The sequence below is a fragment of the Bos indicus x Bos taurus genome, chromosome 5, assembly GCF_003369695.1.
Source record: "Bos indicus x Bos taurus breed Angus x Brahman F1 hybrid chromosome 5, Bos_hybrid_MaternalHap_v2.0, whole genome shotgun sequence".
NCBI lineage: Eukaryota > Metazoa > Chordata > Mammalia > Artiodactyla > Bovidae > Bos > Bos indicus x Bos taurus.
In genome coordinates this window covers 117,826,356-117,851,076 of record NC_040080.1, presented here as the reverse complement: position 1 = coordinate 117,851,076, position 24,721 = coordinate 117,826,356, and the positions used below count along the sequence as shown (strand labels likewise).

Genomic DNA, 24,721 nt, shown 5'->3' with positions numbered 1-24,721 from the left:
AAAGCTTGTTGATTTGAAAGGTTTGTTTCTAACTATTTTATGTTATTTATATGTATGTAAGATAATATTTCATTATAAAATTGAAGTATTTATTAAAAAGAATTTTTAAAGCAAATTTTCATCATTAAATCAGAATAATGATTTAACCACCTACAAGATTTTTTCAGACATTAATTAATACATCAATTAAAATGTTATGAGTTTGTTCTTCCTTTTATAAACACAGAATTGTTCTATTGATAAATTTTTATTAGTAAAGTTTACATGGACTATTCTTTGAAGATTGTGATAACTTAAATCATATAATTCTGATAAGTAAAGAAAAGTTTGTTATTAAACTAAAAATTTCTCTGCAATTCTATCCTTAAAGGCTTCTAAATCTATCACTGAATTCTGAGGTGGTTCTGGATCAAGATGCAATTGATGTGATAATCCATGTAGCTCGAAATCCACATGGCCGAGACCTTGCCTGGAAGTTTTTTAGAGATAAATGGAAGATATTAAATACCAGGTAAAAATAAGAGTTCAATCATTCTTACTGGAGTGAGTAAATCAAAGGTGATATCTGAGAGATAAAGACCCAACTTTTTGTGGTAGAAGCAAGATCCAGATAATAGAATTAGATTTTGAAGTAGTCAGCCAAGATGGGCGTTGCCACTCCTGTGAAGCTCAGAATTAATTTAACAGTTCTATAACATTATTCATTTATTAAAGATTGATAACCATAATTATGTATGGAAATGTGCAGAGTGAAAAAGTTTAGCATTGCAGCTTTCCCGGAAAATCTATCAAACTGTCTTAGGTTGAAGAAATTGTATCATTAAAATCCGATATCCTGAGTGTGTTGTAGAAGAAATGATTTATGAATCATATGTAATGGTATTAGAACAAGAAATGGAGAAGGAAATGGCAACCCACTCCAGTATCCTTGCCTGGAGAATCCCATAGACAAAGGAACATAGTGGGCTACAGTCTGTGGGGTCGTAAGGGTCGGACACAACTTAGCGACTAAAATACTTCTACTAAAATTCACATTGGAGAAGGAAATAGCAACCCACTCCAGTGTCCTTGCCTGGAGAATTCCATGGACAGAGAAGCTTGGCAGGCTGCAGCCCATGGGGTCACAGAGAGTCGGACATGACTGAGTGACTAACACACACACACAGAACAAGGAAACTGTAATTGCTTCTATACAATTGTTTAAATATTTAAAAATATAAATATCATAAAACATCTGAAGTAAAGCCATGATATAGAGGAGGGATGTTTGAATCACTGCATAATTCTAGATGCAGTAGAATTCATTCCTGAGCCATCTTGCTTCATGTTGAGAATTCTTCAGACTCTGTTTTAGAAAATATTTCATCATATATTTAAATATATTATAATAAATGTTAATGTATTACTCTGATAATCTCTATGGTATTTAAAAATTAAATTTATTATAGAGCATGTAAATGCTACATGTTCTCATACTTAAATGTTCCCAGACATTTAGCATACCCACTGTTCTATCTGTTAAAAGCCGGTATATAAATTTTATTTTTTAAAGGTACACTGTTATTGGTTGACCTTGTATAAAGAGTTCAGTTTGAACTTACTTTTAATAATAAAATACATTTCTATCTGTAGATATTTCATTGTTAGACAGCACTAACATTCCTAGATGGCACATTGTTTTCCTTTCTATTTCTTGTATTTTCAGCTCAGAAATTAGAATGATTTACACTTGCTTTACTGTCATGCACATAGTATAAGGAATAGTCAGACACAGATGGAATTAATATACATATACAAGCATTTGACTTTAAAGAGTATCAAATATCTACCAATGCAGAGTCTGTCTTTAGGGAGTGGTTTTGTAAATCAGAGTTCCATATAATGCCTATATAGTTTATAGTCCCTACCTAAAATATTCGGTTCCTGATATGTCTGTTTTGTTTCACTGAAAGTACATCATCTCTAACCAAAAGGTAGAAAGAGAGATAACATTAGAACCCCCTCAGTCTAATGACCTCTTTGTTTAATTAGCTGGACATCAATATTAGCTACAACTCTGAAGAGGGAGGAAGAGGCACTTGGGAACTCAACTTTCTGCTCAGTTTTTCCATAAACCTAAGACGGCTCTCAAACTAAAGTTAATTTTCAAAAAAGTAGAAAGGTGAAGTTTCAGCATTTCTACAGATAGAGCTGTGTTTATCTTGACAAATAGAATTGTCTTCTTCATCTTCCACTCCCTTCTCCATCTTGGAACATCAAAGTTCATGAGGGAACAGTCCAAGGTTCTCCTTACTACTTGGCCTGCAGATTCTCCCTGGTTTTAGTTGCCAGCTACTCTCACAGTTTGAATCACTCCAAAATCTACACCTCTAGCTCAGATATTTCACCTAAGCGTCACTCTATGAAAGATGTTTTTTTGTTGAGATCCCCTACTGAGGTGTACCTGCAAAGCTAAACCATCATTTTCTACATCTTCATTCCTCAGTAAATAGATGGCCATCCACCAGTTGTTCAAGCTGGGCACCTGGAAATCTACATATAGTTCTCCTTTTTCCTTGATATATGTAAAAAGTAACATTTAGACTTGAGGTCCTATCAATTTGACAATTCCTAAATGTTTCTCGAATTCTTCCTCTCTTTCCTACTACCACTGCCTTAGTGAAGGTTCTTATCCCTTGTTAGTACTCTTAATGACTGTCTCCTGTCTCTAATTACATATGCTGCCACATATATGCACACATGTATGCATGCGTGGACACACACACACCCACCACTTCCCTTTGTCCCAAGAATCTCTCTGAAAAGCAAAAATGACATTTTCTCCTGTAAAACCTTCAATACTCTGTGCCGTGTTGAAAATCTAAGCTCCTGTCTTACTGACCCTTCTACCTCTCATTCTGTTATCCTCAGTCTCACAGTTTATACCCTCAGTACCAAATGCCTGTAGTTGTTGGCAAACACCGTGGTGTTTCACACCTCCTTGCCTTTGTGCATTGGTTCCCTACTCATTGGAAAAGACTCTGGTACTGGGAGGGATTGGGGGCAGGAGGAGAAGGGGACGACAGAGGATGAGATGGCTGGATGGCATCGCTGACTCGATGGACGTGAGTCTGGGTGAACTCCAGGAGTTGGTGATGGACAGGGAGGCCTGGCGTGCTGCGATTCATGGGGTCGCAAAGAGTCGGACACGACTGAGCAACTGATCTGATCTCTGCCTAAAATTGCTTTCTTCCTTGATATTTGAAATTACTCCATATTCAATCCATCTGTCATCATCTCCTGGAAGCCTTTCCAGAGACCCCACAGCTAAAGGAACTCTGAACAGTATATAATTTTATTTTCATCTCATTTAACCATAATAACTGGGAATAATCTGTTTACAATATTATATAGTACATAACCTTCAGGAAAGGACTGACTGTTTTTCTTTTCCACATGACTGCAAGTATAAGCAAAACACTCTTTGAAGAGGATTGTCCACTTTGCTGTACAGTTGGCCATTTTTGTAACCACATATTGATTACTAATGAATACTTATATTATTATTGAATGTCTATTTTATTTTATTTAGCCAACTTTTCCCATGGATTCAATGTTAGAGCTGAATCATTTCCCAATTCAATGTTAGAATTATAGCAATTAATGATGGTCGCATGGTTTAGCCTCCCTCTTTAGGCCAAGTAGTATTCCACTGTATATATGTGCATCTTTATCCATTTGTCTGTCAATGGACATTTAGGTTGTTTCCATGTTTTGGCTCTTGTGCATACTGCTGCTATTGAAATAGGGGTACAGATATCGTTTTGAATTATATTTTTTTCTGGATATATTACCAGGGATGGGATTGCTGGATCATATGGTAATTCTCTTTTTAGTTTGCTGAGGAACCTCCATACTATTTTCCACAGTAATTATAACAATTTACGTTCCCACAAACAGTGTAGGAGGATTCCCTTTTCTCCATACCTTCTCTGCATAGGTGCATGCTAAGTCACTTCAGTCGTGTCTAATTCTTTAACCCTATGGACCGTAACCTGCTGGACTCCTCTATCCATGGGATTCTCCAGGCAAGAATACTGGAGTGGGTTGCCATGCCCTTCTTTAGATCTTCCTGGCCCAGGGATTGAACCTGCATCTCTTATGTCTCCTACACTGGGGAGGTGAGGATATTTTTTTTACCATTGGTGCCACCTGGGAAGCTTTCCTGGTGGCTAAGATGGTAAAGAATCTGCCTGCAATGCAGGAGACACGGGTTTGATCTCTGGGTTGAGAAGATCCCTTGGTGGAGGAAATGGCTACCCACTCCAGAATTCTTTTTTTTTTTTTTCTTCCAATTTTATTTTATTTTTAAACTTTACATAATTGTATTAGTTTTGCCAAATATCAAAATGAATCCTCCACAGGTATACATGTGTTCCCCATCCCGAACCCTCCTCCCTCCTCCCTCCCCAACCCATCCCTCTGGGCCGTCCCAGTGCACCAGCCCCAAGCATCCAGAATTCTTACCTAGAGAATTCCATGGACAGAGGAGCCTGGTGGGCTACCGTCTTTTGGGTCCAAAAGAGTTGGTCGCAAATGAGCAACTAACACCCTCTCAAGCATTTGTTATTTGTAGACTTTTTAATGATGACCATACTGAGCAATGGAGAAGGAAATGGCAACCCACTCCAGTGTTCTTGCCTGGAGAATCCCAGGGACGGAGGAGCCTGTTGGGTGCCATCTGTGGGGTCGCACAGAGTCGGACACGACTGACGCGACTGAGCAGCAGCAGCAGCATACTGAGCAGTATAAGGTGGAGAAATGTCTATTATGATCTTCTGCACATTTTCCAGTTAGGTTTTTGTTTTTTATGTTGCTGAGTTGCTTGTGTATTTTAGAGGTTAAGCCCTTGTCTGTGATATCATTTGCCAATATAAGCACCTCCCACCCCTCATTTTAAAGATGAGAAAACTAAGGCTCCAGAAACTAAATTACTTAAGTTCCCACAGATAGGGACAGCATTAGAAAGCCTCTTGTAATGAAGGCTGGATTTTTGCTTTTAAAAACTCATTAATATCTTTAGTGTACTTTTAAAAAAATTCTCAACTTGTCTTTATGATAGTTCAGTATTAGTGTATAGAAATGCAACTGATTTTTGTTATTAATTTTGTATCCTTCTATTTTACTGAATTCACATAGTATAATAATTGTGTGTGTGTGTGTAGTTTTTAGGGTTTTCCATATAGTATATATGATATAGTATAACATCATCTGCAAGCAGTGAAACTTTTACTTCTGCCTTTCCAGTTCGGATTCCTTTTCTTTATGCTTCTTATCTGTTTGCTCTGGCCAGAACTCCCAACACTATGTTGAATAAAAGTTGTGAGAACGGTCATTCTTATCTTGTTCCCAATCTCAGAGGAAATACTTTTACTTATCACCATTCAGTATGATATTAAATGTGGGCTTGTCATATATGACCTTTATTAAGTCTGTGCATTCCCACTCATTTGTTTAGGGTTTTTATCATCAATGAATAGACGGTAAGTCGTTCTTAGGTTCTTTATGCAGTTGTATTTTGGGCATGTTCATAGGAGAAGGTGAATTCAGGGTCTTTCTACTCAGCCATCTTGATCCTGCTTCCAGTTTAGCCTAGTGTACTGTTTGTTTGTTTTTTAATTTCAAAGAGTATGATATCCTGTGATAGGTACCCTTAGCACAGGAGACACAATCAGTAAAAGGAGAAATCTTTTCAGCTTGCTGATACATAGTATTCTTACCTTAGGTCATGAGTCAAATAATTATGCTTGTGATACAAAGATTGTAAAATTCAAAGGAAAAATTCAGTGTTTTATTTTAATGCTCATATGAAAAAATGCTAATCTTTTGGGAGCCTTTTTGAGAAAGTTGGCTTAGTTTCTAGGAATGAAGTAGAAAATAATGCCAACATCAGTTTGGGCTGACCAGACCAAAGGATTTCTGTGACTTATGGATAATTCTAAAAGTTGGTTCTGCAGTCATGTTTCTGGTGGAATCCTTATTTACAGTGACTCAGGTTGCTTTAAAATTAAAAGTTTTAAAATACTTTTTCTTCAGGCCTCATATTGGAAATGTAATAGTAATTCCTAATAACAATATCATAGGACTCCCTTTTTAAAAATTTACGATAATGTAGATCTCTTTGAAACACTGTGAGCCAATCAGGATGACTTGATGACGTCCCATAGCCACAGCTCTTTGCACCTCTCCACTCCCTAGGGAAATAGCCTTGAATAGCATTAAGAGATGGGATGGAGCTCATGAGAAGGATTCTAAAAAATCTGTGTAGTAGTATTTCCTAAATTACTGCCTGTTTTAACATTAAGACTTTTCTTTTTTTAATCTTTCAAGGTATGGAGAAGCATTATTTATGAATTCCAAACTTATCAGTGGTGTTACAGAATTTCTTAATACTGAAGGTGAACTGAAAGAGGTAAATATTTTAAGATGAATGTAATTTTTTTCTTTTGTAAACTTATGAAATTATAGATAGACTTCAACCACTTCTTTCCAATAAATTCATACTCATTCCTTTAAAGTACACACACACATATACATGCACACATATACACATTCATGCTAAAGACTACTTCAGTCATTATTTGCAAAAATATTTCTAACATATTAAACATTAAATATTAAGCCTGTGAAAGGTACTTGAATGTAATGATTCTCAAAATGTTGTTTGTTGTTGTATAGTCACTAAGTCATGATCGACTCTTTGCGACCCATGGACTATAACCCACCAGGATCCTGTGTCCACGGGATTTCCCAGGCAAGCATATTGGAGTGGGTTGCCATTTCCTTCTCCAGGGGATCTTCCCTACAGGGATCAAAACTGGGTCTCCTGCATTGCAGGCAGATTCTTTTCCACTGTCCACTGGGGAAGCTCCAGTCATTCTCAAAACAGGAGACTCCAAATATACTCTAGAAATCTTCCCAATCAGCTGCTCCTCATTTGACTCTGTGAGCCAAGTTTAGGATCCTTGGAACATTAAAACTATCCTGTCACAATGACTCAGCATTCAGATATGCAGAACTAAGATTGCTGTTGAGGTACAGGCCTTGAGTCTCATTGCTTTATGGTCAGGTCTATAAAAGAATGATAATTGGATAAGATAATATGCATCATACTCTCTGTTTTGTTAAATGGAATAAATTCATACATTTGGAAGTAACTCTATCTGACAACATATATTAAGATTAATAGTTTCAAATTCAGCTGAATACCATCACAAGTGAATTTCCTTAATGAAATTGAACTTATTTTTTTCTTAAGGACTAAAGTCCAGTTTGCAGAATATCTAACATTTTCTTTTTTCTCTGGTTTACGTCTCCGGAATTTAAACCAGCTGGTTTTGTGACCATTAATTCACATCTCTATTAGAGGGATGTGAGATTGGGGGTGCGTAACTAGGTAGGAGGAAGGAGCTAAATATTTCACTGATTAAAATGAATTGGACTTCAAACACTTATCACTTTTTAGCCTCTCCTCACCTATAATTATAAAATATAGCTGAAGTATACCATTGAGAATCACGGTTTCTTCAGTTTTCACTGACAGAAAGCCTGATGCTGTGACCCAGAGCCAACCCCATTGAGCAAGGTTCCCCCAGAAGCATCAGCCTTCATCCGTCCTTAATATCTCCGAATATTGCCCAATTTTGTATGATCATCTTCCATGCACCAACTTGGATTCTTTCACACCATGAGCTAAGCTAAGTCTCTGTAATAACTTGAAATTCTATTTTTATCCCTGCTACTTGTGTTCCCAGCCCTGAAAGATTTGGATTTGAAAGCCCTAGTGCATGTTTTGCTATATTTTTTATTAAGAACCTAAAAGTGAAGGAATTCTTTCATATCCAAAGGAAGCAAAAAGAAAGAACAATTAAGCTAATGGCTTTGTGTATTTAAATGAAGTAGTTTTAACTCTTTGATTTTGCATTCAATAATCTGGGAATGAAAGATTCATTTAGTGACAACTTGTGCAGCCATTGAAGTGAACAAAAAAGTGAAAAATCTCTCCTCTCCTCTCTTCTCCCCCATCTTCATTTTGGCTCCCTTTCTTCTCCTGTCTTCCTCTTCCATTGTGTCTCTCCTGTTCTCTCTCCCTCTTCTATTCTCTAACTCTTTCATTTCCCCTTGCTTTGGTGATAACCCAACCCATGGAAAACATGTTTTAAGTGGACATTTAAATTAATTTTATCATATGATGGCCATTTTGATTTACATATTTCACTTACATATTTAATTTTTTACACTTGATTTAATTGCCATGTGAAATGTTCCAAGATACCCCTGTAATGAAATGTGTCATCTGGAAACTGAAACTCAACTGTGGCTTTTATTCCATTATCTGAAAAGCAACTAACTTCACAACACAAGCTCTCCATAGCCTGAGAGATGAATCCCTCCAGGACGCAGCTACTTGCACTGACTTTCTAGTTTAACAACTGCAGCCTGAGGCTTTTCCACACTTTTGTTATCTAATCATTGACTGTAAGACTGTGGACCACTGTTGTTGGGTGGGAGGGGGGATAATTTGTATTGCTGATGACCACCTTCCATAAATTAGAAGAGGCTGAGGAAATTTCAGTCTCATTTTCCCACATCCAATGAGCCTTGTAAACAGAAAAGCCAATGTGCTCTTTTTGTCTAGAGCATATTCTTATTTTCAAAAGTTTACAGATTAAAAGGGAATTGGCATCTTTATGAATTCTGAAAGCTGATTTGAGATTTTAATGATCCCCATCAGCTTTAGGGGCATTCAGTAGAGACACTTACATTGTTCTGTGGTCCTTCCCCAAAGCATCATTCTAGAACCTGAAACTGGACATTTCTTTTTAATTATATGGCTCTGGTGATTTGAACAGTATTTCTCCATGAAGCAGTACATCGTTTCCTTAATTTTAAACTAATGGAAGTACAACCTCATCCACTCTCAGAGGCCTTGCCATTTTTCATACTGATGTTCATTCAGCCATCCTCTGCAACACTCTTTGTTTGTTTTGCCTTATACACAACACTGTCGTGAAAGAATACAGCTCCTGTGCATCACAGGCATCCCATTTACAGTTTTAGTGTTGAAAATATAAACCTCATTAACAGGCAATAGCTAATTTGACTCACTTAGATAGTTCCATAGTTACTAAGAGTATATTATGTGTTGCACATTACAAATTATTTTGTGAGTTTTAGGGTCTAGTGTACCCTAAGTTAAGAATTTTTTCAAATACTGAAATGTTTTTAAAATATAAATTAACAAACGTGTCTAGAAATTTTATGCTAAGAAGAACAGGAAACACAAACAACTCTGACATATTACTAAATTTTGTTTTATAGAAATGTCTAAACTTGGAACATTTTCAAATAAAAGCATATGATGGCATAAATATTTAGGAAGTGCAATGAAAAAAACTAATAGCTGCAAAACATCTACTGAAGAACTGCCAAAATAAGCAAAATGGAATGCCAAATGCCTTCATCTACCCTATGCCCTTGATAGTGAGGCAGGGTCTGGAAGGTGCTATGATCCTGCCTGAGAACCTATCACATGGCTGTTCTGACCACATGTTCACCAGCAGAGTTGTGGAGGAGTAGGAGGCATAAGATCAGTTTATGCCAACTATGCAAAGGGGCCATCTGTGTTCTGATGAATCAGCTAATCTGCATATCAGTCACGTCATGCTCTCCAAGCTCACAAAGGAAGTATTTAGCGCACTTAAATAGTGATTTAAGAAATGAATCTCTAGAGACGCTCCAGTTACATTTTCTACTAAGAATTCTCTTGCAGGATAATCCGACCTACTGTGTTTGTGTCAATAACACATTCATAGTCAACCTCACAGTTTGCCTTTGAGATAGACAAGAGTTTTCCTTCATGTATTCGGGCTGGCTTACTATTTTATCAAAAGGCCAAGAGCATACTCCTCAGAGTCAAAGTTACCAAAAGGTCATTTATTACTGTCTGGAGTATTCATTGACTGCCTAGAAAAATATGTAATAATGTGGAACATAGTTTAAAAGAAGTAGATGTAATTTTTTTTCCTGATTGACATATTATGTAAATAAAGCCACCATAATGAACAGATATAATATACAAATATACACTGTAATGTGCATATTTTGTAATAAATTAAAACACAAAATTCAAAACATAGATAAAAATGTACTATTTGTTGCTTTAGGAATATGGACTGAATGAATCTGAACATAAATATATAAATTCAAATGAATTATTAGATAAATTAGTTAAGTTTAAAAATATGATTTGAATGCTTTCATTAGACTTCTATTTATCTATGTGTACATGTCACAGCTATATATTGAAGGTATCAATAAATTTTAGTCCCTTCCCTTCGTCCTCTTTCTTTTGTATGTGTCAGATGTCAGATAAGTTTTAAGGACAGCAATGATAAATCTTTGTTACACATTGAATATTTTTCATGTTTGTTATTAAAAGGTAGTGATTTTAAAGTCTTACAAAGAATATAGCTCTGAGATATGATCATCCATTTCTAATGCTCCAAGGTACCTGGCTTTATAGGAAAGTAGAGGATAAACTTTGAAAAAAAATGTATCATAAAATCAAAGTAATATTGTCATAAACAAACCAAGCTACCCTGAACCAATTTCTAGATTAATTCAGAAAAGTATAATTATTAATAACTCCATTTTAAATTACCCCCTCCACCCTGCCCCCCAACACACATGCCCCTATCCCCGAGTCAATCTTGATGACATTTCTCTCCTGGTATATTCATCATGTGGCATCCATCATGGGATGAATCTCACCTCATCCTAATTATACAATATAAACACTTCTGTGTTACAAGTTGATTTTTCACATTTGTCTATAAGCCTTGCATTCATTGGTGCAATTATTCATTCATTGTCCAATTATTAAGACATATGAAACAGAGAGGAAAACTGCTAGTATTTAATCTTGCAATAAAATCCCTGTGCATTCCTAAAGTGTGTGTGCTCTCTAGAGAAAATCTTATACCCATAAAATTATGACGAATCATTTTAAAATTTTCACACTCTAATTAAAGCTCAAATTCTCTAGCTAAATGAAGAAGAACATTCCTTCTTCATTCTTTCTAAATCTAGTTACTCAGGTGACCCAGTGTCATTTATCAACCAGTACTCATAGCATCATTATTTTTTGTTGTTGTTACTCAATAATTTTGGTATTCTTTTGCCAGCAAATATAGTGTCAAACACTCATACTACTTGTTTAGAAAAGATGAATATTTTTCTCCCTGTGGACAAAAAGTTAACTTTAATGCTTGTATTCAGTGTTAAGGCTATTAGTACATTGGATAACACATGTTCACCAGGCTTCCCTGGTGGCTCAGACTGTAAAGAATCTGCCTGCAGTGCAGGAGACCAGGCTCGATTCTTGGGTTGGGAGGATCCCCTGGAGAAAGGAACTGCAATCCACTCCAATTTATGTATACTGGCAATATAAAAGATAGACCAGAAGGAATAAGGGAGAGGTCTCAGACATCAGGTAGCAGATAGCCCACTGTATTCATCTATGACAGAGTTGGAGCTTTCCGTGACAGGGTTGATGGGTTTCTGAATAGGACTGTGACAGCTGAGGTGGAGCAGAGGGAATGCCCTTGAGAAAGATTAGGAGATAGAAATTCCAGAATATAGCTGCTATTAAGTGTGGTGGCTACAAGACAGAAAAATTTCCAATAATAAATAGGTTGATGGGTTGAATGTTCTCTGTCAATAAGCCCAACCCAGAGCTATGGGGACTTCCCTGGTGACTCAGCAGTAAAGGATCTGCCTGCAATGCAGGAGACCAGGTACGATCCCTGGGTTGGGAGGATCCCATGGAAAAGGGAACGGCCATCGACTCTAGTATTCTTGCCTGGAGAATGCCGTGAACAGAGGAGTCTGGCAGGCTACAGTTCATGGGATCATAAAGAGTCGAACATGACTGAATGACTAATGCTACTACTAGTAGATTAGATATGCTTTGTTATTAGAACTAGTTTTTGCCACTACTTCATCAGCCCATTATGAAAGATGAATTAAATACATCTGCTTTAATATTTATGAAACAAGAAGCTAAACTTGGAGTTATTTAGGCTTCCCTGGTGGCTCCTGCAATATGGGAGACCCAGGTTCAGTCCTGCATGAGGAAGATCCCCTGGAGAAGGGAATGGCAACCTGCTCCAGTATTCTTGCCTGGAGAATTCTGTGGACAGAGGAGCCTGGTGGGCTACAGTCATTGAAGTCGCAAAGAATTGGACATGACTGAGCAGCTACACTTTAAACTGTTATATCATTCTTTTTTTTCCCTTTCAGTTCCAAAAGAAATTACATTACACCTAATGGACAAAATCTGTTTCGTTGAATTTCATTGTAAGCTCACTCCACATATTAGATATACCTACTTACCTCACTCCACACATTAAATATACATTCTGTAGTGACTGTGACACTTTTTTTCAAATAGATTCTTGTTTATATGTGTTGGACATGGGCTCATTTTAAGACATGAATTTATAATTTTTACATTTTATTTTTTATTGAAACAGTAAAATATTGTGTTATTTTCAGGTACACTGTATATACCTGTATATATCTGATATTTGCATACATTATGAAACAATCACCATGATAAGTATAGTAAGCATCGGCCCCCATACCAAGTTATTAGAGTATTATTGACCATATAACTTATGCTGTCTTTTTACCATTCTAATATTTCTGTTTCCAGCTAAAGAATTTTATGAAGAGCTACGACGGAGTAGCTGCTGCCTCTTTCTCAAGAGCTGTGGAAACTGTTGAAGCCAATGTACGCTGGAAAATGCTTTATCAGGATGAGCTTTTCCAGTGGCTAGGAAAAGCTCTGAGACATTAATATGTGTCTCTTATAAACAGTTCAACTCAGAATTTTGTGAGAAGACCTGCTGTGGAATGAGGAATATGGCCAGATTTTCAGTGTTAACATGTGGGAGGAAATTTTTTTTTAATTTTAGGATTTTTTTTGGTTTTATTCATTCTGTTTTGTTTCTCTACTGGGTGTTCTTCTCTTAAGAAACTCTTGCAAGTGAATCTAGCCATGACTGCTTCTGCTGTACATTCCTCGCTGTACAGGACCAAATATGATAGTGGTGCATGTTGACGTTGCAGTCAGTATGGAAAAACATATTCAGAAAATGTTGTGCATGGTTGTATGGTCCTGCCTGTGTTCCAGCATGCTTATTTAAAATGTCCAGTGTTGTATGTGAATATATGTTACATCCAGATGGGCATTATACAAAAGCACAAAGATTATCTATGACAATCAGTGTTGCAACAAAAGAAAAACTAAAACAGGGAGTTATAGTCATAGTCCTGGGCAATGTGAGAGGTGAAATCACCCTTTGATTGGTGTCATATATTTCAGCACTTGGATTGTCTTGCAAAGATTATTGTGTTACTAACTAATTTTCTTTGAGTTAAAGCTGTGTATGTGTTTTTAAAAAGGCATATAGATTCTGTGTGCATATGTATATGTGCATAGGGAAGCCCAAATGTATATAGTATGCTGTACTCTGCACTTGTGCAAAAACTTCACCTCAAAGAAAGTTTATCTCTTTTTAAAACGTATGCAAACTTTGAAAATGCTTCAAAGAATTTATCTCAGTACTATCCTTTCTGACAATTTCCTGATAAATTTCTCACCTGTTATAGATTTTTTTCATCTATTTCCTGAATAGTCTATTCTACTACATAAAAATGAACTAAAACAAAATTTTATGTACAGACACTCTTCTAATTTTCCTAAGTAGCAGCCTCACCTCGTAAATATAGATTCTGTCATCATCTTAGTCAAACTTCCCATTGCATAAACAGTTGAGCACACTTAATGATGATCAGTGCTGAGAAAGTGTTTCTTTGTCATCGTGTTTGTTTTTCCACTTTTTTCATGTTGGGTGGGTCCAGAGAGTTAAAAACTCTCTCCATGTGTTGACCTTTGGGTCTGTGTGAATCTAATCCCCCATGAAGCAACCCTACTTCAGGTGGATTTTAATGATCTTTGATGCCAGAAGTTCCATCCATTATGATGAAAAGTTTCTTTTCTTGAGCAAAGCGCATCCTCTGGCATTGCCAACTCTGTTCTAACTGAGAATTTTGAATACTTTTCCTGATTGTGTATTATGTAACACAAGTGTTTTTAAATGGTACTCTCACCCAGTAGGCCAGCTCTCCAAGCACTGCTTAGATACTCAAAAGAACATATTTTAAGTTTGCCATTATGAAATGCCAGTGCAACTAATCGCACATAAGCCAAATGTTTGTGGACCACTTTATGTTTTCCTGAGGTTTTTCCACTTCTCCAAATTTTACAAATCATTGAAAGAATATTTTCTAGCTCCAATAGTCACTGAACACTGGGGGGAGGAAAGTAGGCATTTTAGAAACCAGAGCCATAGATTTATTATAAGTTTGCATAAAGAGGAGCAATTTCCTAATCCATAGAACAAGTATCATCTAAACTTGAATTTTATCTTTTTAGCAATTAATTGCTATTACTCATATCTATTTTTTCAGCACTTCAATTAATATATGAATTTTAAATACTCTATCTGTTGTTACTAAGACATACTAATGCTTAATATAAAGTCTAAAAGTCATCCCATCTATCTGAAGTGATGAAATTTAACTAGTACATATCACACGTATGTGAAATCTTTAAGGGGTAAGTTCTGAAACATAACAATTATAAAAATCACTGTCATGCAGGTCCAAAATATGTACTATATCACCACGGGATTCATTTTGATAGAAAAGTTAAAAATTAGAGGTGGCTGTCTTGTTTTGTGTCGTGAATTACTGAAAATTCTTGGTAATTGTGACATTCTTTTGAGTGAAAGCACCATTTCCAGCTTTGAGTTACAAGGGATTTTATAGTTCTGTTTTCCTCTGCACTGTTAATAATTTTAATCCTCTTCAGTATTTTAGTGGCCTTGAACAACTGGTTTAGCTACAATGTCAAATCCTAAGTGTATAATTATGTGCAATGTTCAATACCTCATACTTGTTCAACAGTATAGTGATATCAATGGCATTGAGATGGAATTTCTGTTCTACATATTTTTCAATAATTTATCCTTTCCAGTGTTGAAGATTATATCAAGCTTTAACCTTTTTTAGTTGTTTAAATGAGTAATATTTTCAAAAGAATAAAATGACCAATGATATCTCTTGGAATATTCTGTAAAATGTAGTCATAAAATTCTATTTTCTACATAGAGTTTTTATCTTTTTTCTCTCCGTTGTCTGTCTTGCAAATCACACACACACACACACACACACACACACACACACACACACACACGTGCATGAAATAGCAAATTGTTAAAAGAGTTCAACATCTAGGCTTAAAACTTTACTGTGCCAATATATGTATGACAGTAAAACTTGGTTGAAATTAGAAAGGACTAAAAGTTTACCATCCTAAGTATTAAATATCTCTAGGTAACCTGTAAATAAAAAGTTTTCCCCATTTTTACATCTTTTCCCTTAAAATGTTCTTACAATTGTTGTATTTTTTTTTTACATATACAAGCACAAGCTCTAAGGCTATTATCTGCAACGTTAAGTTGATTCTTCAGTTTCAATAACATGTATTTTACTGGAATTTAAACTCACTTTGGTTTACATTATTTTTAGGATAATTATATCATACGACTGAGATTTCTGTGATAGTGCAATTTACAAATATAACAGTAAAACTTATGAGGTTATTAAGATTATACCATATGTTATAACTGGGTGCTTCCCAGGTGGCACTAGTAAAGAATCTGCCTGCCAGTGCAGGAGGCACAAGAGACACAGGTTTGATCCCTGGGTTGGGAAGATCCCCTGGAGGCAGAAATGGCAACCCACTCCAATATTCTTACCTGGAAAATCCCGTGGATGGAGGAGCTTGGTGGGCTACAGTCCACGGGTCGCAAAGAGTTGGACACAACTGAGCAAGCATGCACACATAATAAATTGCACTTCATTTTCAATATACTGGTTCATTTGACTCTTTTCAAAAACATAATAAATTATATTAACCATAATAGTTTGATCAAAACACAGGCTCAGAGTAGCAACGTGAACTGCTTAAAAATTACATAATTGTCATTTGCAGAAGTTACAATCACTTTAGATTTTCAAGAAATTCTTCCTACAACTAAAATATAAAGACATGTTTGAAACATCTGTCAGTTGCATTAATTGGAGGTTTTCCAAATATCAGAAGCCATATCAAAATATGAGATTACATATGTCTACAGTTATTTTTTTTTCTAATTTTATTTTATTTTTAAACTTTACATAATTGTATTAGTTTTGCCAAATATCAAAATGAATCCGCCACAGGTATACATGTGTTCCCCATCCCGAACCCTCCTCCCTCCTCCCTCCCCATACCATCCCTCTGGGCCGTCCCAGTGCACCAGCCCCAAGCATATGTCTACAGTTATTATTGGGGGCTCCTCTGGTGGCTCAGATGGTAAAAAATCTAACTGCAATTTTGAAGATTTGGGCTTGAGTCTGGGTCTCGAAGATCCCTTGAGGAAGGGAATGGCTACCCACTCCAGTATTCTTGCTTGGAGAATTCCATGGACAGAGGAGCCTATTGGGCTGTTGAGTCCATGGGTTCACAAAAAGTTGAACAGGACTAAACAACTAACAATCTTTCTTTTCACAATAATTATATTATTTTTAAAAGTCTGTGTTTCTAGTTTGTATAATGTCAAACAACTGAAAGAAGTGTTAATCAGCTTTCACTTTTAGTCAGTGTAAATAGCCAAATCGTGGGAAAAATATGGCTCGTTGATAATACTTTTCAAAATATTTTGGTGAACATTTTTTAAAAATGACATTAAAATACTGACAATTTATTTTCCACAAAGATTTCTCTGATAAACTTTGCAGCAACAGATGGTCAGACCACAGGTAAAATGATGTCCATTTAAATCTGTGAAAGTAATCTTTAGTAAAATGTTTATAAATCTATGCAGACCTAAGCAGTACAACAACAATTTTCATGCAAATATAGTACCAAATTAAATACAGTTAAGAATTCCGAACAAAGTTTATGATAATATATTTAATTCAAATCTATTGGAAATTTTTCCTTTTAATATATATTTTTGAAGGATAATTGCTTTACAGAATTTTGTTGTTTTCTGTCGAACCTCAACATGAATCAGCCATAGGTATACATATTCCCCTCCCTCTTGAACCTCCCTCCCATCTTCCCCTCCATCCCACCCCTCTAGGTTGATACAGAGCCCCTGTTTGAGTTTCCTGAGCCATACAGCAAATTCCCGTTGGCTATCCATTTTATATTTGGTAACGTGAGTTTCCACGTTACTCTTTCCATATATCTCACCCTCTTCTCCCCTCTCCCCATGTTCACAAGTCTATTCTCTATGTCTGTTTCTCCATTGCTAACCTGTAAATAAATTCCTCAGTACCATTTTTCTAAATTCTGTATATGTGCATTAGAACACAATATTTATCTTTCTCTGGATGGACATCTAGGTTGCTTCCATGTTCTAGCTATTGTAAATAGTGCTACAGTGAACAATGGATACATGTGTCTTTTTCACTTTTTGTTTCCTCAGGGTATATGCCTAGGTGTGGGATTGCTGGGTCATATGGTGGTTTTATTCCTAGTTCTTTAAGGAATCTCCCTACCATCTTCCATACTGGCTGTATCAATTTATATTCCCACCAACTGCAAGAGCATTCCCTTTTGTCCACACCCTTTCCAGCATTTATTGTTTGTAGACTTTTTGATGATGGCCATTCTGACCAGTGTGAGGTGAAATCTCATTGTAGTTTTTATTTGCATTTCTCTAATAATGAGTGATGTTGAGCATCTTTGTGTTTGTGTTTGTCAGCCATCTGTATGTCTTCTTTGGAGAAATGTCTGTTTAGGTCTTTTTCCCACTTTCTGATTGGGTTGTTTGTTTTTCTGGTATTGAGTTGTATGAACTGCTTGTATATTTTGGAAATTAATCCTTTGTCAGTTGTTTCATTTGCTATTATTTTCTTGCATTCTGAGGGTTGTCTTTTTACCTTGCTTATAGTTTCCTTTGCTGTGCAAAAGGTCCCACTTGTTTACTTTTGCTTTTATTTCCATTACTCTAAGAAATGGGTCATAGAGGATCTTGCTTTGATTTATGTCATTGAGTGTTCTGCTTATGTGTTCGTCTAAGAGCTTTATAGTTTCTGGTCTTACATTTAAGTCTTTAATCCATTTTGAGTTTATCTTTGTGTGTGGTGTTAGGAAGTGTTCTAATTTCATTCTTTTACATGTAACTGCAGTTTTCCCAGCATTTATTGAAGAGGCTGTCTTTGCCCCATTTTATATTCTTGTTTCCTTTGTAAAAAATAAGTTACCCAGAGGTGCATGGGTTTATTTCTGGCCTTTCTATCTTGTTCCATTGGTCTATATTTCTGTTTTTGTGCCAGTACCATAGTATCTTGATGACTGTAGCTTTGTAGTATAATCTGAAGTCAGAAAGCTTGATTCCTCCAGCTCCATTCTTCTTTCTCAAGACTGCTTTGGCTATTCGGGGTCTTTTGTATTTCCATATGAATTGTGAAATGTTTTGTTCTAGTTCTGTGAAAAATGCCAATGGTAATTTGATAAGGATCACGTTGAATCTGTAGACTGTAATTGGTAGTGTAGTCATCACAATATTTATTCTTCCTACCCAGGAATATGGAATATTTCTCCATCTGTTTATGTCATCGTTGATTTCTTTCATTAGTGTCTTATAATTTTCTGTGTATAGTTCTTTTGTCTCCTTAGGTAAGTTTATTCCTAGATATTTCTTTTTGTTGCAATGGTGAATGGGATTGCTTTAATTTCTCTTCCTGATTTTTCATTGTTTGTATATAGAAATGTAAATGATTTCTGTATATTGATTTTGTATCCTGCAGCTTTGCTAAATTCACTGATTAGCTCTAGTCATTTTCTGATGCTGTCTTTAGGGTTTTCTATGTACAGTATCATGTCAGTGAGAGCTTTACTCCTCACTGAGTGAGGAGTGAGAGCTTTAATTCTTCTTTTCCTATCTGGATTCCTTTTATTTCTTTTTCTTCTCTAATTGCTGTCTAGAACTTCCAGAACTATCTTGAATAATAGTGGGAAAGTGGACACCCTTGTCTTGTTCCTGATCTTAGGGGGAATGCTTTCATTTTTTCACCATTGAGAATAATATTTGCTGTAGGCTTATTATATATGGCCTTTACTATGTTGAGGTAGGTTCCTTCTATGCCCATTTTTTGAAGAGTTTTAATCATAAATGGGTGCTGATTTTTTTCAAAGGATTTTCCTGCATCTACTGAGATGATCATATGGTTTTTAACTTTCAATTTCTTAATATGGTGAATCACATTGATTGATTTGCATATATTGAAGAATCTTTGCATCCCTGGAATAAACCCAACTTGATCATGGTGTATGAACTTTTCGATGTGTTGCTGAATTCTGTTTGCTAAAATTTCGTTGAGTATTTTTGCATCTATGTTCATCAGTGATATTGGCCTGCAGTTTTCTGTTTATGTGTTGGCTTTGTCTGGGTTTGGTATCAAGGGGATGCTGGCTTCGTAGAATGCATTTGGAAGTGTTCCTTCCTCTACACATTTTTCAAAGAGTTTTAAAAGGATAGGCATTAGCTCTTCTCTAACTGTTTGATAGAATTCTCCTGTGAACCCATCTGGTCCTATGCTTTTATTTTTGGGGAGACTTTTGACCATGGCTTCAATTTCAGTGCTTGTAATTGGGTTGTTCATAATTTCTTTTTCTTTCTGGTTCAGTCTTTGAGGATTGAACTTTTCTAAGAATCTGTCCATTTCTTTCAGGTTATCAATTTTATTTCTGTATAGATGTTCGTAATAGTCTTATAATCCTTTGTATTTCTGAATTGTCTGTTGTAATCTCTCCTTTTTCATTTCTAATTTTGTTGATTTGATTCTTCTCTCTTTTTTTCTTGATGAGTCTGACTAGAGGTTTGTCAATTTTATTTATCTTCTCAAATAACCAGCTTTTAGTTTTGTTAATCTTTACTATTATTTCTTTCATTTATTTTTCATTTATTTCTGCTCGGATGCATTCTTTCCTTCTACCAATTTTTTTTTTTCTTTTTCCAGTTGTTTTAGGTGTAAAATTAGGTTTTCTGTTCAATGTTTTGTTTCTTGAGTTGGATAGCATTGCTATAAACTTCCCTCTTAGAACTGCTTTTGCTACATCCCATAGGTTTTGCATTGTTGTGTTTTCATTGCCATTTGTTTCTAGAAATTGTTTGATTTCCCTTTTGATTTTTTCAGTAACCTGTTGGTTATTTAGAAGTGTGTTGTTTAATCTCCATGTGTTTACATTTCTTAAAGTTTTTTTTCTTGTAACTGATATCTAGTCTCATATAGTTGTGGTCACAGAAGATGCTTGATATGATTTCAATTTTCTTAAATTTACTGAGGTTTGATTTGTGACCCAATATGTAGTCTATCCTGGAGAATGTTCCATGTGCACTTGAGAAGAAGGTTTAGTATTCTGCATTTGGATGAATGTCTTGAAGATATCAATGAGATCCATCTCATCAATATATCATTTAAGACGTGTTTCTTATTAATTTTCTGTTCTGATGATATGTCAATTGGTGTGAGAGGGGTGTTAAAGTCTCCTACTATTATTGTGTTACTGTCAATTTCTCCTTTTATATCTGTTAGTGTTTGTCTTATGTATTGAGGTGCTCCTAATGTTGGGTGCATTGATATTTGCAATTGTTATGTCTTTCTCTTGGATTGATCCCTTGATCATTATGTAGTGTCCTTCCTTATCTTTTGTAATATTCTTTATTTTAAGGTCTACTTTGTCTAATATGAGGATTGCTACTCCTGCAATTTGTGTAAGCTTCATATAGGGTTTGGCAGTCCACTCCAGTACTCTTGCCTGGAAAATTCCATGGATGGAGGAGCCTGGGTAGGCTATAGTCCATGGGGTCATGAAAAGTCAGACACGACTGAGTGACTTCACTCATATAGGGTAGGTGAGATTTGTGCTGAGTTTTTGTTTGTTTGTTTGTTTTTCCTCTGATGGGCAAGGCTGAATGAGGTGATGATCCTGTCTGCTGGTGACTGTGTTTTTGTTTTTGTTTTGTTTGTTGTTTAGATGAGGGGTCTTTCACAGGAGCTACAGGTGGTTGGGTCTTGTATTCAAGTGGTTTCCTTTGTGTGAGTTTCCACTGTTTTCATTATTCGATATTTGGTGACTGCAGCCATGAAATTAAAAAACACTCCTTGGAAGGAAAGTTATGACCAACCTAGATAACATATTGAAAAGCAGAGACATTACTTTACCAGCAAAGGTCCGTCTAGTTAAGGCTATGGTTTTTCCAGTGGTCATGTATGGATGTGAGAGTTGGACTGTGAAGAAAGCTGAGCGCCGAAGAATTGATGCTTTTGAACTGTGGTGTTGGAGAAGACTCTTGAGAGTTCCTTGGACTGCAAGGAGATCCAATCAGTCCATTCTAAAGGAGATCAGCCCTGGGTGTTCTTTGGAAGGAATGATGCTAAAGCTGAAACTCCAGTACTTTGGCCACCTCATGAAAGAGTTGAATCATTGGAAAAGACTTTGATGCTGGGAGGGATTGGGGGCAGGAGGAAAAAGGGACAACAGAGGATGAGATGGCAGGATGGTATCACTGACTCAGTGGACGTGAGTTTGAGTGAACTCCGGGAGTTGATGATGGACAGGGAGACCTGGTGTGCTGCAATTCATGGGGTCACAAAGAGTTGGACATGACTGAGCGACTGAACTGAACTGAACTGAGTGTTAGTTCTCTGGTAGTCTAGGGTCTTGGAGTCAGTGCTCCCACTCCAAAGGCTCAGGGCTTGATCTCTGGTCGGGAACGAAGATTCCACAAGTGGCTTGTTATGGCCTTAAGTGAGATTAAAACATATATCCAAAAATGAGAAACGAAAGATGAACCCCAGATAAATGGCAGTTAAAAATCAGGCCAATAATAATTAAAATAATGGAATATACGCATATACATATACAACCATGAACAAGGTTTACACAGTCCAACAAAAATAAAGTACAGCAGATTGACCTGGCAAACAAAGGAAATCAAAAATTATATTTACCAGTTAAGAACAAAACTAACTAAAGCACAAACTGGAAAACAAAACTAAAGCCAGGTGCCAAGTGGGGAATAAAGCAATGAAAGCAAAACTAACAAATATGTTGAGAGGAAAGGAAAGAAAGAATAGATACGTAAATCTATTGGAATTTTAAGGAGTTTTTTTTTTTGGTAAGTAGTTAGAAAACTAAAATGGCTTCAGTTCAGTTCAGTTCAGTCGGTCAGTCGTGTCCGACTCTTTGCGACCCCATGAATCGCAGCACGCCAGGCCTCCCTGTCCATCACCAACTCCTGGAGTTCACGCAGACTCACGTCCATTGAGTCAGTGATGCCATCCAGCCATCTCATCCTCTGTTGTCCCCTTCTCCTCCTGCCCCCAATCCCTCCCAGCATCAGAGTCTTTTCCATGAGTAAACTCTTTGCATGAGGTGGCCAAAGTACTGGAGTTTCAGCTTTAGCATCATTCCTTCCAAAGAACACCCAGGGCTGATCTCCTTTAGAATGGACTGATTGGATCTCCTTGCAGTCCAAGGAACTCTCAAGAGTCTTCTCCAACACCACAGTTCAAAAGCATCAATTCTTTGGCGCTCAGCTTTCTTCACAGTCCAACTCTCACATCCACACATGACCACAGGAAAAACCATAGCCTTGACTAGACGAACCTTTGTTGGCAAAGTAATGTCTCTGCTTTTGACTATGCTATCTAGGTTGGTCATAACTTTCTGAAATGGCTTATTCTCCTCAATACTCCAGTGAAGTTAAACATACATACTTTTTCAAAGAAAAAGCTCATGTAATGGGAAATTAAGATTCCTATAGCAGTTTTTTTTTTTTTTTTCCCCTCTTTCAGAGACCATAGCTGAATTGTTTTCATTGACACTACTAATTATACAGTGATAGGATTTAACAGATATTTATTGAGTGCCTTTCATTTCACAAAGCACTTTGTGAGCAGAAGGGAAGGGATGAACAAGACCTAAAAGAATTTACATCACATTAAATGAAACAGTGAAATAATAAATCCATAAGGGCACATGAAAGATAATTACATACTACAAAAAAGAAACTAAATAATTTTTAGGTATAGATAATATTAGGCATTATTTATTTATACTTCTTTTTAAAACATTTATGGTATTTCAGGATAATTCTCATTTTGGCTTCATGGCACTTAATTGTGTTTTTGAGAAATGTGTAACATTTAGAAAGCATAATAAAACCATATAGTTTAAACTTTTAAAGTTGGAACATTAGTTAGAATAGAATTTATCTTTAAGAAAAGCTATTTGAGCATTTTAATAATATCAGTAAGTTGCAGAAAAATGTTTAACCTACTTATGTAAAAGTAGCTCAAGTTTTCTACCATAGTTTTAGCACACTGCATGTTCACAATGTGTTAATTTTAAGTTAATCATATGTTTTTAAAAACTGGTTCAACAATTATTATACTAAACAATAATGTATTTGTTCAATTAGTATATGTGAACTTTTGAGTATGAAAATGTTCCTGCAAATATACTGGAATTCTAAAATTTAATTACATAAGAATAACTTTCAGTTCAATTGCTTTGAATGAATAAGGCTGTTGTTTTATTAAAATATTTTAACATGCATTGTTTATATTCCAAAAAAAATCTAACAAAAGTATAGTTTAGTAGCTTTTATTTTTCAGTTTTATTTTATGAAATTTTACTTAGAAAAGTTCTGTCTTAAATATTAAAAATAAGCAGTTGGTGAAAATATATGTTCTATTTTACATGTACTGTATATGCATTTTATTTTTAAGATAGGTATTTCACAAATAGCCCTACCAGAAGGCAGTATTAATTTTACCCAGATTTTGAAAACATAACACTTTAAGGGGTTTTACTTTGAATATTTAGCACATTAAGGGTGGTACACCGGAGATGTTTACCTTTTGTACATACCCAGTTCATGTACCAATCCACTAAGAAAAAAGAAAAAAGAATGACCAGTTGTTCATTTTAACTAGAATTAATTTTTTGTTCTGTATAAGTGTTAAATGAGTTAGGATATCAGGAAAGTATGAAAATTTGAGTGTTTTCCTAAGTGCTGGGCATTGTGTAGATTTCATGTCATTTAACAACCCTGTGAAATACCATTGGTTCTAGTCAAATACCATTGGTTCTAGTCAACAGTGAGGAGACAGAGGCTAAGAGTTGTGATGGGTTTGTGTAACTGGTGGTAGGTTTTTGGTGAGAATTAGAAAACCTTCAAACCCAAGCCTTACATGGCTTAAATCAGTCATTAATCTGCCTCCTACAAACCTGGAAACATAATGATTATCCATACAGACCACTCTATGTAGAAGATTTGAGTAGATACATAGCTTACTTTTTCATTGTCATTAGCTAATTTGAGAAAAATGTTAATTAGTGCATTTTGGTTTACCACTCATTTCTTTCTTTCTTTTTTTTTATTTTGAAATTGAAGCATCATTGCTCTACAATGTTGTGTTGGTTTCTGCTGTGCAATGAAGTGAATCAGTTATATGTATACGTGTATCCCTTCCCTCTGGGGCC

General features: G+C 35.9%; 1 protein-coding gene across 2 annotated transcripts in view; it reads left to right on the top strand.

Annotated features, from left to right (window-relative positions):
- The window catches only part of TRHDE (thyrotropin releasing hormone degrading enzyme), a 450,253-nt gene extending 434,973 nt beyond the window's left edge, over nt 1-15,280 (top strand). For both annotated transcript variants that reach the window (XM_027543346.1, XM_027543348.1), the window contains 3 exons: nt 371-511; nt 6,370-6,451; nt 12,758-15,280. In XM_027543346.1, coding sequence (XP_027399147.1) covers nt 371-511; nt 6,370-6,451; nt 12,758-12,901 — 367 coding nt within the window. In that variant the 3' untranslated portion in view covers nt 12,902-15,280. The remainder of the gene's footprint in view (nt 1-370; nt 512-6,369; nt 6,452-12,757) is intronic.
- The last annotated feature ends 9,441 nt before the right edge of the window (nt 15,281-24,721 follow it).